Source organism: Leptodactylus fuscus, chromosome 2 (genome assembly GCF_031893055.1).
Source record: "Leptodactylus fuscus isolate aLepFus1 chromosome 2, aLepFus1.hap2, whole genome shotgun sequence".
Classification (NCBI taxonomy): domain Eukaryota; kingdom Metazoa; phylum Chordata; class Amphibia; order Anura; family Leptodactylidae; genus Leptodactylus; species Leptodactylus fuscus.
Genome location: NC_134266.1, coordinates 103,411,503 through 103,427,938, shown reverse-complemented (window position 1 = coordinate 103,427,938; position 16,436 = coordinate 103,411,503). Strand labels below are relative to the sequence as shown.

The 16,436-nt window shown below is 44.5% G+C and overlaps 1 protein-coding gene across 1 annotated transcript in view; it reads right to left on the bottom strand.

Moving 5' to 3' along the window:
• The window catches only part of CACNA1S (calcium voltage-gated channel subunit alpha1 S), a 676,496-nt gene that overhangs the window by 339,276 nt on the left and 320,784 nt on the right, over positions 1–16,436 (bottom strand). Inside the window, exon 21 of the mRNA XM_075263101.1 lies at positions 14,651–14,738. Within this exon, the coding sequence (XP_075119202.1) occupies positions 14,651–14,738 (88 nt within the window). The remainder of the gene's footprint in view (positions 1–14,650; positions 14,739–16,436) is intronic.

The window sequence follows — 16,436 nt, the reverse complement described above, 5'->3', positions numbered from 1 at the left end:
CAGTGTATTATTTTTTGGCCCTTGGAGTGAATGGAGCCATACAGCAGCAGTGTTTCATTTTTTTGGCCTTTGGGGTGACTAGAGCCATGCAGCAGCAGTGTATTATTTTTTGGCCCTTGGGGTGACTAGAGCCATGCAGCAGCAGTGTTTCATTTTTTGGCCCTTGGGGTGACTAGAGACTTGTAGCAGCAGTGTTTTATTTTTTGGCCCTTGGGGTGACCCCTAAAAAATTAGATTTCAGGCCCTTGGGGGTGAGCCCTAAAATATTCATTTTCAGGCCCTTGGGGGGAGCCCTAAAACATTAATTTTCAGGCCCTTGGGGTGAGCCCTAAAAAAATTTGATTTCAGGCCCTTGGGGGTGAGCCCTAAAAAATTATTTTGCAGGCCCTTGGGCTGGAGCCCTAAAAAATTGCAAGTTGCAAGCCTCTGGGGGAGGGGTATACTGGAATTTTTTATTTTTTTTTTTAATTAAAATTTTTTTTTTTAATCACATTCAGGAGTAGGGGCTGGGGTTGTAGGAGAAGGAGGAAGAGTAAATTGGGTGCTTCTCTCCAGTACCTGGACTCTTGAGTGGATACCTATTGGATATCTATGTCCTTGCCCATGTCCCCTGCTGCTGCTGGCAGCCCCTCTCCAGTACCTGGACTGTGGAGTGGATATACAGCTGGGTATCCACATCATAGCCCACGTCCCCTGCTGCTACTGACGAGGGGCACTGCTGGCAGCCCCTCTCCAGTACCTGGACTGGATTCCCAGCTGGATATCCACGTCCACGTCCTCGCCCATGTCCCCTGCTGCTACTGACGAGGGGCACTGCTGGCAGCCCCTCTCCAGTACCTGGCCTGTGGAGAAGATATACAGCTGGGTATCCACGTCCTCGCGCATGTCCCCTGCTGCTACTGACGAGGGGCACTGCTGGCAGCCACTCTCCAGTACCTGGACTGTTGAGTGGATATCCAGCTCGGTATCCACGTCCACGTCCTCACCAAAGTACCCTGCTGCTAGGCTGCATGATTTGCAGATTTATTTTATATAAAGCTCTGAAAAGAGCTGTTATTACCTGCCTAACCAAAGCTAAATGCACTGTATCTAAATGCACAGTATCGCCCTGAGACCAAGCTCTCCCTATCACTCCAAAACGAAAATGAGACGAAGATGGTTGACACTATTCTTATGAATCAGAGGTCACATGTTTTTGGCAGCCAATGGGTTTTTTTCAATTTTTTTCACTGCCTACGTTGTCGTAGTTCCTGTCCCACCTCCTCTGCACAGTTATTGGTGCAAAAAAGCACCAGGAAAGGTGGGAGGGGATACTAATTTTTACTGCGTTTGCGGCCTTGTATTCAATTGGAATCGAATATCCCGAACGGCCTGATATTCGATCGAATACCTATTCGATCAAACGGCGTTCGCTCATCTCTAATCGTGATAGCTGCATAGCCCCACCTCTGCAAAAAAAACGTTTGCCTGTTAAATCTACATGCTGTGACCCCTCCTCGTGTCCTCCAACCACGGTCAGGCCGTATTATCAATATCACTCCGCACACAGAACTAAATGATCCTGCAGTGTGTCTTTGTATTTTTTCATTTTAGTTGCTATGATTCCTAGTATTTCTCTATCTGCCATGAGCTTGTATGTGTTTCTCTCTTGTTATAGACTACTGTACCATCCATGAAACTGTATCAATGAAATTTCCCCATTGTGGGACTATTAAAGGATTATCTTATCTTATCTCTTATTTTATCTCCAGGACTGGAAACTGTGGAAGAGTCAGTGTTGGCAACGCCGGCCAACGATTGTCCTGCATTTACTCTCTCCCACTGATCCCAGTGCTTGCCTCCCAAATGATGGCACATGCCAGAGGTGGTAAGGTTGCTCTTTTCAGAGCCCCTACTCAGTTTAGACTTGCAAAGTGTGCAAACCACACTAAATTTGTCCTCTGCATATACATTGAAAAATTTCCACACCATCGAGGAATGTGGCCTCGATGGGGGAGTTTTTCTAGACTGGCTAGTATAGGGAACATCTTGGGCCTTGCTGGCTGTGGCCTGGCTTCGGTGAAGCAGCTGTCCTGTGCCTCTGGACATGCCTCTTACTCTAGCCACCTTTTTTCTACTTAACTTGCTTCCATATCTACATATCATTTTTGTGATTTTTTTCCTCTCCCCTACCAGAACAAAGGATGACATTTTTTTCTTATACCAGGGGTCGAGGATTGCAAAAATCCAGTATTGTTTGCTCTCCATGATGTGAACTATGCCTTTATCTCTTGAAAAGGCTCATGGAGGAGGAGAATGAGGAGGCAGAGGAATTGTAGAGGTTGAGCACACACATGCAACTTCATGTCGGGTTGCTTAACACTGGTGGACATGTAAATGATGGGGCTATCCATTGGCTATCCATTGGCTGTTCATTTTGCTGAAAGTCAGACGGTCAGCACTGTCAGCTGCCAGCCGGCTGTGCGTATCCGTGATTATGCCACCGGCTGCGCTGAAGGCCCATTCCGATAGCACGCTGGCGGCAGGGCAGGAAAGGACCTCCAAGGCGTATAGCGCAAGTTCCAGCCACAAATCTAACATTGTATTGAGGCTAGCAGCAGTTACTGTAGACTTGCCAAAGTGGGCGCACAAGTGCCGCACTTTCACCAGTAGCTCGAGAACATTGGGGTATGTTTTCAAAAACCGCTGCACCAATAAGTTGAAAACGTGGGCCAGGCATGGACCGTGTTTGGAGGCTGGCAAGCTCCAGAGCCGCTACCAGGTTCTGGTCATTATCATGCACGAAATAATGCCTGGGCCCAGGTGCAGCGGTAAAAACCACATTGCCATATCATCCAGGATGGTATCCCTCACCTCAAAGGCAGTATGTTGTCTGTCTACCAATCTGATGAGCTTCTGCACGGCCTGGATATACAGCTGGGTATCCACATCATAGCCCACGTCCCCTGCTGCTACTGACGAGGGGCACTGCTGGCAGCCCCTCTCCAGTACCTGGCCTGTGGAGAAGATATACAGCTGGGTATCCACGTCCTCGCGCATGTCCCCTGCTGCTACTGACGAGGGGCACTGCTGGCAGCCACTCTCCAGTACCTGGACTGGATTCCCAGCTGGATATCCACGTCCACGTCCTCGCCCACAATGTGTTCGCTAGTGTTGCAGCGTTTCCAGCTCGTAGCTGGGGTCGATTTAATGGCGGAGGAGGAGGGTGGTGTTTCAGCACTCTTGCCAATATTGGCCAGGAATATTGGGCGGGGAGACAAGGCAGGCCACCACATTTTGCAACCTGGTCCCAGCCTCAACTACATTCAGCCAGTGTGCTGTGATTGAGATGTAGCGTCCCTGGCCACATGCGCTTGTCCACGTGTCGATGGTCAAGTGGAAATTTATGCAAAGCGCAGAACTTAGGGCCCGCCGTTCGCTCATCTCTAGGAGAGGTAATTATAACTATAAGGCAGAGGTTATTATGAACATAAGGGGTTCATTCATACAAGGGATATTAGGGGGCATTATGAATACAAAGGGGTGGTCATTTATATAAGGGGTTATTAGGGCTACAGTATTTATGTCAGGGAGAATCAGGGACACAATGTAAGTGGGAAATTCATTTAATGAAGGTGAGACTAGGGATTTATTAACATTAAGGCCCCACATAGCGAGCTGCAACAAAATAGCACTGCAGGAAAAAACATGACAGTAACACATTGTGCTTTTTTCCCACAACACTTTTCACGGAAGGTCCACAGAGGTTTTCTATGCAGACTTTCTGCTTCCATTATACCTTGCAGGGAAACTACCCATGTTTTCATAGATTTAATTGACATGCTGCGATTTGTAAAATCCAAACCCCAACGGTTTTAGAAATCTCAGCATGTTCACTGCACGTATTTTTTCAACAATGTGTTGATGGAATTTACTAGAATCCCATTCCCTTTGCAGGAACTGTAAAATGCCGGTTAATTTTGACATGGTGTTTTCACCACGTGGGGCCCCATCCCCACTTTGCAGTAAAATAAAATACACGTTGTGATTTCCAAAACAGTCATGGTTTTGGAAATCGCAGCATATCTACTGAAAAATAGTCAGTTTAAATATAATTAAAGCAAAAAGTACGCAGAGGAAACCTCTGTCTGTGCAAAGAGCTGCAGTAAGAAACGCGATGCGTCACCACCACAGGTTTTCCCACAGCACCTTTTTGCTACAGGATGCCACATGGGGCCTTAGGCTTAAGGAGTTTTCCATTTCATTTTTATTGATTATCTATCTATGAATAGATCATCAGTATGTGATAACTGACTCCCTACTGACCAGATGTATGAAGGGGCTTTGGCGCCTGTTTATATCACACGTTGTTTGTCTATAGTGACCTTGTGAAGTAATTCCAGCCTTGTTACATATCTGAACTGAATTTTTCTTTATCCCTGTTTTGGAGTTACACACTGTCTGAAAAGCTGGGTTGAACAATATAGCTGGACTGAATATTTCTGCATCCCTGTTTTGGGGTTACACACTGTCTGAAAAGCTGGGTTAAGCGTTAGAGATGAGCGAACAGTAAAATATTCAATGTTCGTTATTCGTTCTGAATAGCATCTCAATATTCGACTATTCGAACGAATATCGAACCCTATTATAGTCTATGGGAGAAAATGCTTCGTTTCAGGGGATCCCACCATTTGACTCAGGAGGGTCACCAACTCCACTATGACACCTCAGGAAATGATGCCAACACCTCTGAAATGCAACTGGGACAGCAGGAGAAGCATGTCTGGGGGCATCTAACACACCAAAGTCCCTGTATTACCCCACTATCACAGCCTAACAACTACACACTTTCCACATTCCAAAAAACCTCTATGAAAGTGGGAAAATACATGGAAACCTTCTTTACTCCCCAAATGGATGGACATAAACCCCAATTTAAGCTCAACAAACATTAACAAGCACCCCTTTAAATCACTTTGCCCATGACAACCACAGATGGAATAGACAATGGGAAATCCAAAAGCCCTCACTATTAAATGCCATTTTGAGTTGTGTGTGTGTGTGTGTGTGTGTGTGTGTGTGTGTGTGTGTGTGTGATGTGGTAAGACCTTCCAAAATTCACTTTTATGGCAATTAACATGAGCCTGGATGAATGTAGTTGAGGCTGGGGCCGGGTCGCAAACTGTGGTGGCTTGCTTTGTCTCCCCCATCCAATATTCCTGGCAGGAGTGCTGAAACACCACCCTCCTCCTCCGCAGTTGAATTGACCCCAGCTACTGGCGTGGGGAGACGTCAGCAGGCCACACTGAAGCTGATCAGCTTGGGGGACAGACAGCACACTGCCTCCAAGGTCAGGGATGCCATCCTGGCTGAGATGGCAATGTGTTTTTTCCTGCTACACCTGGGGCCAGGCATGTTTGTCTTGTGTGATAACGGCAGGAACCTGGTAGCGGCTCTGGAGCTTGCCAGCCTCCAACACGTTCCATGCCTGGCCCACTTCTAACTTAGTGGTGCAACGTTTTTTGAAAACATACCCCAATGCACACAAGCTACTGGTGAAAGTGCGGCACTTTCACTAGTGTACAGGAGCCGCTGCTAGCTTCCGAAGCCTCCAGCAACGCCTCCATCTGCCAGAACACGGGCTGATGTGCGACGTCCCCACACGCTGGAACTCAACGTACCACATGTTGAGTAGAGTGTGTGTGCAGCAGAGACCTTTGATAGAGTACCATGTTCAAAACCCAAGGGTTCCTCAAAGTCAGCTCCTGCAGTTTCTGCACCATGAGTTTCCATCAGTGGCAGACTTATGTGAAATCCTTTCCCATCCTTTCCACTGGACACGAGACATTAGCATGCGCTCATCACAACTCCAGATATGGCAGCTGCATTAAGCAGGGTGCAGGGTACAACGCAGACTAGGCCCGAGCTGTGGTTATGTGAGGTTTTCAGTAAGGGGACAGTGAGCAATTGGAAGAGGAGCTCGTGGACGACGAGGCCACTGACCCGACATGAACAGGGGTGATGTCTAGGGGCGAAAGCAGTGTAGATGTGGAGGGAAGCTAAATCAACAAAAAATGTGGCTAGAAACAGAGGCATAAACTGGGGTGATGTCTAGGGGCAAAAGCAGTGTAGATGTGGAGGGAAGCTTAAGCAACAAAAAAGGTGGCTAGAAGCAGAGGCATAAACTGGGGTGATGTCTAGGGGCAAAAGCAGTGTAGATGTGGAGAAAAGCTAAGCAGCAGAAACGGTTCGTAGAGGCAAAGGCATGCAAAACTCTACCCTGTTGCAAGACTTATTCCTAGGTCTGGGACACGTTAATGGCCCCCCTGGCCAAATTACCGCCACTGAGGGGCCTACTGTCACCAGGAGGGACACGTTAATGGCCCCCCCTGGCCAAATTACCTCCACTGAGGGGCCTAGTGTCACCAGGAGGGACAAGTATAGGAGCTCTGTCCTCTCCGATCCCTCTGTGCCCTACACTTATTTTCTCTTCTCTTTTGCTGCAATACGCAAATCTTTTGAAGTTCCTTTGGGATCTTAGAGGAGGTGGCCTCAGTGCTGAAAAACACATCTGCTGCACCTTGGTGATATGCATTAAGAGAATAATCAAGCAACCAAGTGTAGTCAGCTAGCATAGCATCGAGCATGGCTAAATGCAGAGAAAGAAGTTGTACCACTTCCAGAGATGGTAACTTCAGTGCTGCAGCTGGCAATGGACGGTGTAATGGGATTAGCCCAGGGATCGCTGTCTTGACCACTTTTTGGCACAAAATGAAAGTCCAATCCAGCCAAGTATGGTGCAAGGATTTAACTCCACATATCCCAAATCCTGGAGTAGCTGAATGGAGTAGAGACACCAATACTCCCTGCTCCAGCAGCCAGACCTTTACCAGGGTTTTGGTAAGACCCACCAGCCAGGAGCACAACTTTGCTCAGCTGCACATAGATTGGGTATGACAAGAACCTGGGAGAAATGTATACTCCTTCTCCCACTTTTACCCTGGTCCTGTCACAACGGTCACACCAGATGTTCGGATTGTCCTTCATTAAAGTTTCCTTATATTTTAGGAAATAAACTTGTGAGGGTGAAAGGTTGAGATATCACATCAAACAATCCTTAACTGTACTTGTGTGACTGTGAAGAATGCCACCAGTTGCCGTTGGAAATAGGTAGGCACGAGCAACCTGAGTATCAAATATATTGTTTAGTGTATCACACCGTATTGAGGGGAAGTAGTTCAACAGAGGGAGAAAAGGACCCGAAAAGAGATCCTGGGAGGGCGGAGAAGTAATGGCTGCAGTTGTACTACATTTATATAGCAGTTTTCAGTGTTGTAGTACCAGTGTCTGTTGCTTGTACTGCTTGAGTTATTCTTTAAACTAGAAGAAGAGGGGATGGGAAGAAAAAAGAAAGACAAGAACATGCAGCTAAAAGACATATTTAACAAGGTTACTAGATGTGGTAAAGAGTACCCAAGGATACTCAGAAGGAAATTACGAAAAAGGATACAATAGAGCACAATCTGAAATGTTTTTACACAAACGCACAAAGCATGGGAAACAAACAAGGAGAACTAGAGCTGATGATACACAAGGAAAACTATGACGTCATCGGCATCACAGAAACCTGGTGGAACGACATGCATGATTGGAACATACAGATGGAAGGATACAACTTATTCAAAAAGAATAGAGCTAATAAAAGAGGGGGTGGAGTGCATTGTATGTTAAAAAAGAACACATCTCCACAGAAATTACAGTTTTACAGAATGATAATCTACTGGAAATTATTTGGGTAGTGTCAAGTCTGAGAACATGAATCAAGTTTCATATACTTTATATGTATGATGTGTTTTGGAAATACTAATTTTTCCTACAACTCTGAGACAAAGGACTTTGAATCCAAGATGGAGCTTGGTTGCTTTTTGACACACCCTGTAACAGAATTCCACAGACTGGAGCAAGGAGGTGTCTGGCTGGACATTGAAGTTTGGAGCCAATGGGAGATGGACAACTCAGGAATGCCAAAGGGGGCAGTAACCCCTCCTTTCTTTGTCTCTTAAGTGTGTGTACTTTCAATAAAGAGTCAGTAGCTTGCTGTGTGTTGACCTGGGCACTGAAGCAATTCAGCTAGCTGATGAAACAGACTTGAATTCTGTGTCATTATTTAGCAAAATAGCGCAACAATAAGCTTCTTTAATTTGGACTGACTGATTGATCTACGATATAGTCAATTTGACTTTAAAAGTAGTATTTCAAGGGAAAAACAATGATAAGGACATCATACTAGGCGTTTATTACAGACCACCAGGACAGACAGAAGACATGGATGAGATGTTTTCACAGCAAATGACCACGCTCTCAAAGAAACATGAAATAGTGATCATGGGAGACTTCAATTACCCTGACATTCATTGGGAAACCCACACAGCCAAGAGTAAAGGCTCCATCAAATTTTTATCCTCTCCAGCAGACAACTTCATTGCCCAGCTAGTAGAAGAAAACACGAGAGGAACATCCATTTTGGACCTAGTCCTAACCAACAAAGAGCACATGGTTAAGGGACTACGTGTAGCAGGGCACTGGGATTCAGCGATCATGCTATACTTGAGTTTGGGGTTGCAAGAAGAAGAAGACCTGAGAAGACACAGACTTCAAGGCTCGACTTTAGCAGGGCAGACTTCAAGAGCCTGAAGGCAAGGGTTAGCAGAATTCCATGGTGCAAAATTCTTAAGAACAAAAATGCACATGAAGGGTGGGAAATCTTCCGTAGGGAAATCATTAAAGCACAGGAACTAACAATACCTAGAAGGAAGAAAAATGGGAAGCACCTAAAAATATCAGGATGGATGACCAAAAAATTACATAACCTGCTAAAAAGGAAAAAGGAAACATACAAAAAGTGGAAGATGGGAACTATACCTAAGGAAGAGTACACAGCAGTCTGCAGACTCTGCAAGACAAGCATCAAAGGAGCTAAGGCTGAACACGAATTGAAGCTTGCAAAAGAGGCAAAGAGTAAGGTAAAAGGATTTTGGGGATATGTTAAAAGCAAAAGAAAAGTGAAGGAGACCATTGGAGTCCTGAAGAATGACAGGAGAAACAGTTAACATGGTGGAACAGCAGGTGGAGCTACTAAATTCATATTTTGTATCCGTCTTCTCCCAAGAAACTAATGGAAATATCGACATTAATGGTGATGGAGATGAGGGGTAGGAGGACTCCAAGCTGACTATAAGCGAAGGTCTGGTAAGAGAGCACTTAGCCAAGTTACAGGAAACCAAGTCCCCAGGACCAGATGATTTACACCCTAGAGTCCTGAAAGAGATAGCTGAGGAAATAACAGAACCCCTTGCTATAATCTTCGGTAAGTCATGGGAAACAGGAGTGGTTCCTTTAGATTGGAAAAGGGCAAATGTTGTCCCCATCTACAAAAAGGGGAAAAGGGACGATCCAGGAAATTACAGGCCGGTAAGTCTGACCTCGATAGCAGGAAAAATCTTTGAGCAAATTGTCAAGGAACATTTACTTCGGTACCTGGATGGGAAGGCATTAATTAACCAGAGCCAGCACGGCTTTATGACCAATAAATCTTGTCAGACTAACCTGATTTCCTTCTACAACAAAATCACTGAATGGTTGTACCAAGGGAATGCCGTGGACATAGTATATCTTGACTTCAGTAAGGCATTTGATAAAGTATCACATAACCTTCTTATTGAAAAAATGATTAAGTATGGCTTTGACAAAAAATCAGTTAGGTGGATTCACAACTGGCTTAATGATCGGGCACAATGAGTAATACTAAATGGCTACACATCGAACTGGAAGAAAGTCAAAAGCGGGGTGCCGCAGGGCTCTGTTCTGGGCCCAGTACTTTTTAATATCTTTATAAATGATCGGGACGATGGAATTATTGGGGAACTCATAAAATTTGCAGATGATACGAAGATAGGAGGAATAGTCAACACTAGAGAGGAGAGAGAGTGTATTCAAAAGGACTTAGACACACTGGAACAATGGGCTGAGGCAAACAAAATGGTATTTAACAGGGACAAATGCAAAGTTCTACATCTGGGTAACAGAAATGTAAAAAACATATATAGTATGGGAGGAATAGAACTAAGTGATAGCATAGGGGAAAAGGACTTGGGCATAATAGTAGATCACAAATTCAACATGAGCCAACAGTGCGGTGCTGCTGCAAAAAAGGCTAATAAAATTCTGGGATGTATTAAGACAAGCATTGAATCTAGATCGAGAGGTCATTATTCCGCTGTACTCTTCCCTGGTCAGACCACACCTGGAATACTGTGTACAGTTCTGGGCGCCTCAATTCAAGAAAGACATCGATATATTGGAGCAAGTCCAGAGAAGAGCAACCAAAATGGTGGAAGGTCTGCAAATCATGTCCTATGAGGAGCGGCTAAAAGAATTGGGATTGTTTAGTTTGCAGAAGAGAAGGCTGAGGGGAGATTTAATAGCAGTCTACAAATATCTGAAAGGTAGTCACAGTGCAGAGGGATCTATCCTATTCTCATTAGCACAAGGAAGTACAAGAAGCAATGGGATGAAACTAAAGGGAAAGAGATACAGATTAGACATTAGGAAAAACTTTCTGACAGTGAGGGTAGTGAGAGAGTGGAATAGGCTGCCACAGGAGGTGGTGGGCGCTCCATCAATGGAAATCTTCAAGCGGAATCTGGATAAACATATAGCTGGGATGATTTAGGAAAACCTGCACTCGCAGGGGGTTGGACCCGATGGCCCTTGAGGTCCCTTCCAACTCTACCAAAAAAAAAAAGAAAAAGAAAAGGTTGAAATAATGTCACAGAAATAAATGAAAAAGGGCCACACGGTGGCTCAGTGGTTAGCACTGCAGCCTTGCAGCGCTGGAGTCCTGGTGTTCAAATCCCGCCAAGGGCATAAAACCATCTGCAAGGTGTTTGCATGGATTTCCATCCCATATTCCAAAAAAGATATACTGATAGGAAAAAATGTACATTGTGAGCTCGATGTGGGGCTCACAATCTACATTAAAAAAAAAAAAAAAAATACAAGGGGTAGACCCTTAAAAATTGGATTGAGCTGATATAGCCTGACTGAATTTCTATCTCTCCCACCTAGGTTTTGGGGTTACACATCCTGGATATCTGGATTGACCAGACATAGCCTGACTGAATTTCTGTCTCTCCCACCTAGGTTTTGGGGTTACACATACTGGATATCTGGATTGACCGGACATAGCCTGACTGAATTTCTGTCTCTCCCACCTAGGTTTTGGGGTTACACATCCTGGATATCTGGATTGACCGTACATAGCCTGACTAAATTTCTGTCTCTCCCACCTAGGTTTTGGGGTTACACACAGTGAAAAACTGAAAAGAGCGGACATAGCCTGACTGAAATTCTGTCTCTCCCACCTAGGTTTTGGGGTTACACACCCTAGATATCTGGATTGACCGGACATAGCCTGACTGAAATTCTGTCCTTCCCACCTAGGGTTTGGGGTTACACACTGTGAACAACTGTATTGAGCGGACATAACCGGACTGAATTTCAGTGTCTTCCACCTAGGTTTTGGGGGTACACACCCTGGATATCTGAATTGAGCGTACATAGCCTGACTTAATTGCTCTGTATCCTTGTTTTGGGGTTACACAGCCTGAAAAACTGATTTGCATGTATATAGCAAGAAGTAACTGCAGTGGATTGCTGCAATTTTTCACGAAACAACAAAATTCAAGTTTTTTTTCCAGCTATATGTACTTGTAATTGCTGTGGATTGATGCTATGTTTCAGGCCACCCAAAATTCAAGGCTTTTTCCAGCTATATGAACTTGTAATTGCTGTGGATTGATGCTATGTTTCAGGCCCCCCAAAATTCAAGGCTTTTTCAAGCTATATGTACTTGTAATTGCTGTGGATTGATGCTATGTTTCAGCCCCCCCCCAAAAAAAAAAATAAAAAAAATAATAATAATTCAAGGCTGTTTCAAGCTATATGTACTTGTAATTGCTGTGGATTGAAGGCCCCCCAAAAAGTCAAGGCTTTTTCAAGCTATATGTAATTGTAATTGCTGTGGATTGATGCCATGCTTCAGGCCACCCAAAATTCAAGGCTTTTTCCAGCTATATGAACTTGTTATTGCTGTGGATTGATGCTATGTTTCAGCCCCCCCCCCTAAAATCCAAGGCTATTTCAAGCTATATGTACTTGTAATTGCTGTGGATTGATGCTATGTTTCAGGCCCCCCATAATTCAAGGCTTTTTCCAGCTCTATATGAACTAGTCACTGCTGTGGATTGATGCTGTTTAAGGCCCCCCAAAATTCAAGGCTTTTTCCAGCTATATGAACTTGTAATTGCTGTGGATTTATGCTATGTTTCAGCACCCCCCCCCCCCCAAAAAAAAAAATAAAAAATCAAGGCTTTTTCAAGCTATATGAACTAGTCACTGCTGTGGATTGATGCTATGTTTCAGGCCAAATCAAAATTCAAGGCTTTTTCCAGCTCTATATGAACTAGTCACTGCTGTGGATTGCTGCTATGTTTCAGGCCTCCCCAAAATTCAAGGCTTTTTCCAGCGATATGAACTTGTAATTGCTGTGGATTGATGCTATGTTTCAGGCCCCTCCCCAAAATTCAAGGCTTTTTCCAGCGATATGAACTTGTAATTGCTGTGGATTGATGCTATGTTTCAGGCCCCCCCCTAAAATTCAAGGCTTTTTCCAGCGATATGAACTTGTAATTGCTGTGGATTCTGGCTATTCTGTGTGCGGACGCTCAAAAATGAACGCTGTTTTTCCGCTATATATGAAGTTGTATCTGTTGTGTATCCGTTTTCTACCGTCCGGGGAAAGCTGGACTGATGTCCCTACAGTGTATAGCTCTGAGAAGAGCTGTTGGTTTTCTTCTTTAGTTCTTGCCTGCCTATCTGAAGCTAATCGCTATCTAGCCCTCAGCAGATATGTTTCTCTCCCTATGTCTGACGGCAAAAATGGCGAATAGGGCGGCGGCCGTTCTTATGAACGGGAGGTCACATGTTTTCAGCAGCCAATGGGTTTTTTCAATTTTTTTTTAACTGCCTCCGTTGTCGTAGTTCAAATTTTTACTGCGTATGCAGCCTTGTATTCGATTGTGAACGTATACATCAAACGCCATGATATTCGATCGAATTCCTATTCGATTGAACGGCGTTCGCTCATCTTTATTAAACGTATATAGCTGGACTGAATTTTTCTGTATCCATGTTTTGGGGTTACACACTGCCTGAAATGCACAGAATTTTTCTGTATCCCTCTTTTGGGGTTACACACTGCCTGCAAAGCTGGGTTGATCATATATCGCTGGACTGAATTGCTATGTCTCCTTGTTATGTGTTTGTGGGGACACTGCCTGTAAAGCTGGGTTGAGCATATATCACTGGACTAAATTGCTCCGTATCCCTGATTTCAGGAGACACCCAATTCAAAGCTCGACTCCTTGAGTTTTTCCCTGCCTATCTGAAGCTAATCCCTATCTAGCCCTCAGCAGCACGTCTGTCCCTATGTCTGAAAGCCAGAAAATGAATCGAAGATGGCGGACATTGTTCTTATAAATCAGAGGTTACTAGAGATGAGCGAGCAGTAAAATGTTCGATATTCGATATTCGTTTCGAATAGCCGCTCAATATTCTACTATTCGAACGAATATCAAACCCCATTATAGACTATGGGAGAAAATGCTTCGCTACAGGGGATCCTACCATTCGACTCAGGAGAGTCACCAAGTTCACTATCACACCCCAGGAAATGATGCCAACACCCTGGAATGCAACTGGAACAGCAGGGGAAGAATGTCTGGGGGCATCAAGTACCTTTATTATGTCAGGATCCCTGTCAGCTTGCAATATGCTGGAGCTGACTTTTTCCCATAGGAATGCCTTGACCAGCGTTGATTGGCCAGTGTACAGCATTCAGCCAATCAACGCTGGTTCTGCCTGAGGAGGCGGAGTCTAAAATCGGTCCACAGCAGTTTCCATTCTGGTCCGATTTTAGACTCTGCCTCCTCCGGCAGAACCAGCGTTGATTGGACGAATTCAGAGACCACTGAGGCAATCTACATACAAAAGGTAGGTGTGAAGTAGCATTTCTAAAGCCTATGCAAGCATGTGTTTAGATAAAAAATACTTTTCCCAGTGATAGAGCCCCTTTAAGGGTGGCCAGGTACTTACTTGCATGCAGGGTTCTTCTGTCCGCTTGAGAAGTCGGACATCTTCACTTGCGGACAGGAAAGGACGGGCACGGAGTGCAAAAGAACGCACCCGATGCTCATTGAAATAAATGACAGCTGTCAGGGACACAGCTAGTGTCCGCTCCTAGTGTCCGTGACAGATTTTGAGCGGACACTAGGAGCGGACACTACATGTCGGACACCGACGGTAGTGTGAACGCTCCCTTACATTTACCTGCACTGAAGAATAGTGAGATTTCTAAACCTCCTTTTCCACTTCAACCAAAAGCTTGACTTATACTGTTTACCAGTATCCAGAGTGCACACAAAAAAAGTAAGCTGAAGCTATCCTTGTTCAACACATAAAACAAGAAGTGGAAGCAGAAAGAAAAAAAATGTTAAGTGGTGTGATAGGAACACCCCTTTAACCTCTTCGAAAAGTACTATATTTTGCCTACCTTCAGACCTTTCGCACGATTTATGGCTCGCAGAGGACGTAAAACTCTGAGTACCCTAAGGATCTTCACTACTGAGATAGCACTGGACCTGGATAAAATATAAATGTTAAGTATAATAGAAATAGGTAACATACATGCTTTGCTCAAACATTCAACATGCTTTATATACTTCTTCTATTAACCCCTTCCTGCCAGTGACATTTTTTGATTTTCATTCCTGACTCCCTGAGTCATATGAGAACTTAGTGTTTGCAAGAAAAATTACCAGAATAAAAAACACTGTTGCAGCACTGGAGTCCTGGGTTCAAATCCCGCCACGAACAACATCTGCAAGGAGTTTGTATGTTCTCCCCATGTTTGCGTGGATTTCCTTCCATTCTACAAAGACATTGTGATAGGAAGGAGAAAAAATGTACATTGTGATCCATATATGCGGCTCACAATCCACATTTAACCCTTTCGCTGCCAAGCACGTAGCTATACGTGCTCCCAAGGTGGCACTTCAGTAGCGGAGGACGTAGCTACTACGTCCTTGCTACTGAAACTCATAACTCTGTCAGAAATTGGGTTATCTTGACAGTTTTGGTGTCATTTTAAAGCCAAGAATCTTGACTTTAAAATGGCAAAATGATCTGATGACCTAGAGGTCACCAATCGCTCCCAAAACTGTTAATATAGGCAGATTCTGCTCCCTGTTTTTTCTATAGAAATGTAGGGGAGGCACTATAAAAAGTAGTATAGTGAGCTGAAAATGGCAGCGAGTGATGCCATTTTCAGCTTATATGACAGACAAGAGTCTGCCCTTTAAAATAAGCTAGCGATCAGCTGTCCAGGGGGTTGCTGATCGCAGCTGTCAACTGAAAAACACGTAGCTACCGCTCTGTGACACGACAGTAGAAGGGGAGGGGGAGCGCTCACATAAAGCTTTACAGTGAGATGAAAATTTTAAAGCTAGGAACATGGGCTACAAAATAAGCCAGCGATCAGCTGTCCAACAGGTCGCTGATCGCAACTATCACATAAAAAAAGACGGTGATATCGCTCCATCTGTCCCTCGCTTGTCTGTACTGCTGAAGAACGGGCAGCGCTCATATAAACTACTACTGTGATATGAATCTTGTGAATAGTGTCACAATTTTAATATCCTTTGGAAGCTATTAATATGGGCTATAAAATAAGCCAATGATCAGCTGTCCAAGGGGCTGCTGATCACAGCTGTCAACTAAAGAAGTCAGCGGTACCGCACAGTGTCGGCACTATTGGTGGGGATGAGGGAGAGCTCACATAAAGTGTTACAGTGAGATGAAACCAGCAAGTAGATTTGCAGTTTCCATCTCATCTGAAAGCATTATCCGCTAGCCATTGTAACACCTGTTCCTGGTGCTCGGGGCTGGTCAGCATTGTAACCTGCACCCTGCTTAACGCAGCTGTCATGTCAGGAATTGTGATGAGCGCATGCTAATGTTTCTTTCGGTTTAAAGTTATGTTTCTGTCCATATTAATGTAGAGGAAAGAAGGTTTCCAATTATGTATCCACTTTCATAGAGGTTCTAGTGAGATTGTAAAGTGTCCAGTGGAAAGGATGGGATAGGATTTCACATAAGTCTGCCATCCATGGGCACTCATGGTTGAGAAACTGAGGGAGCTGACTTTGATGAACCCTTAGGTTTTGGATTTGGAACGCCATCAACGGTCTCTGCTGCTCACACACCCTGCTCAACATAGGTTATATAGGGTTTCAGCGTGTGGTGACCTCGAAAAAACAGCCGGTGCTTCAGGCAGATGT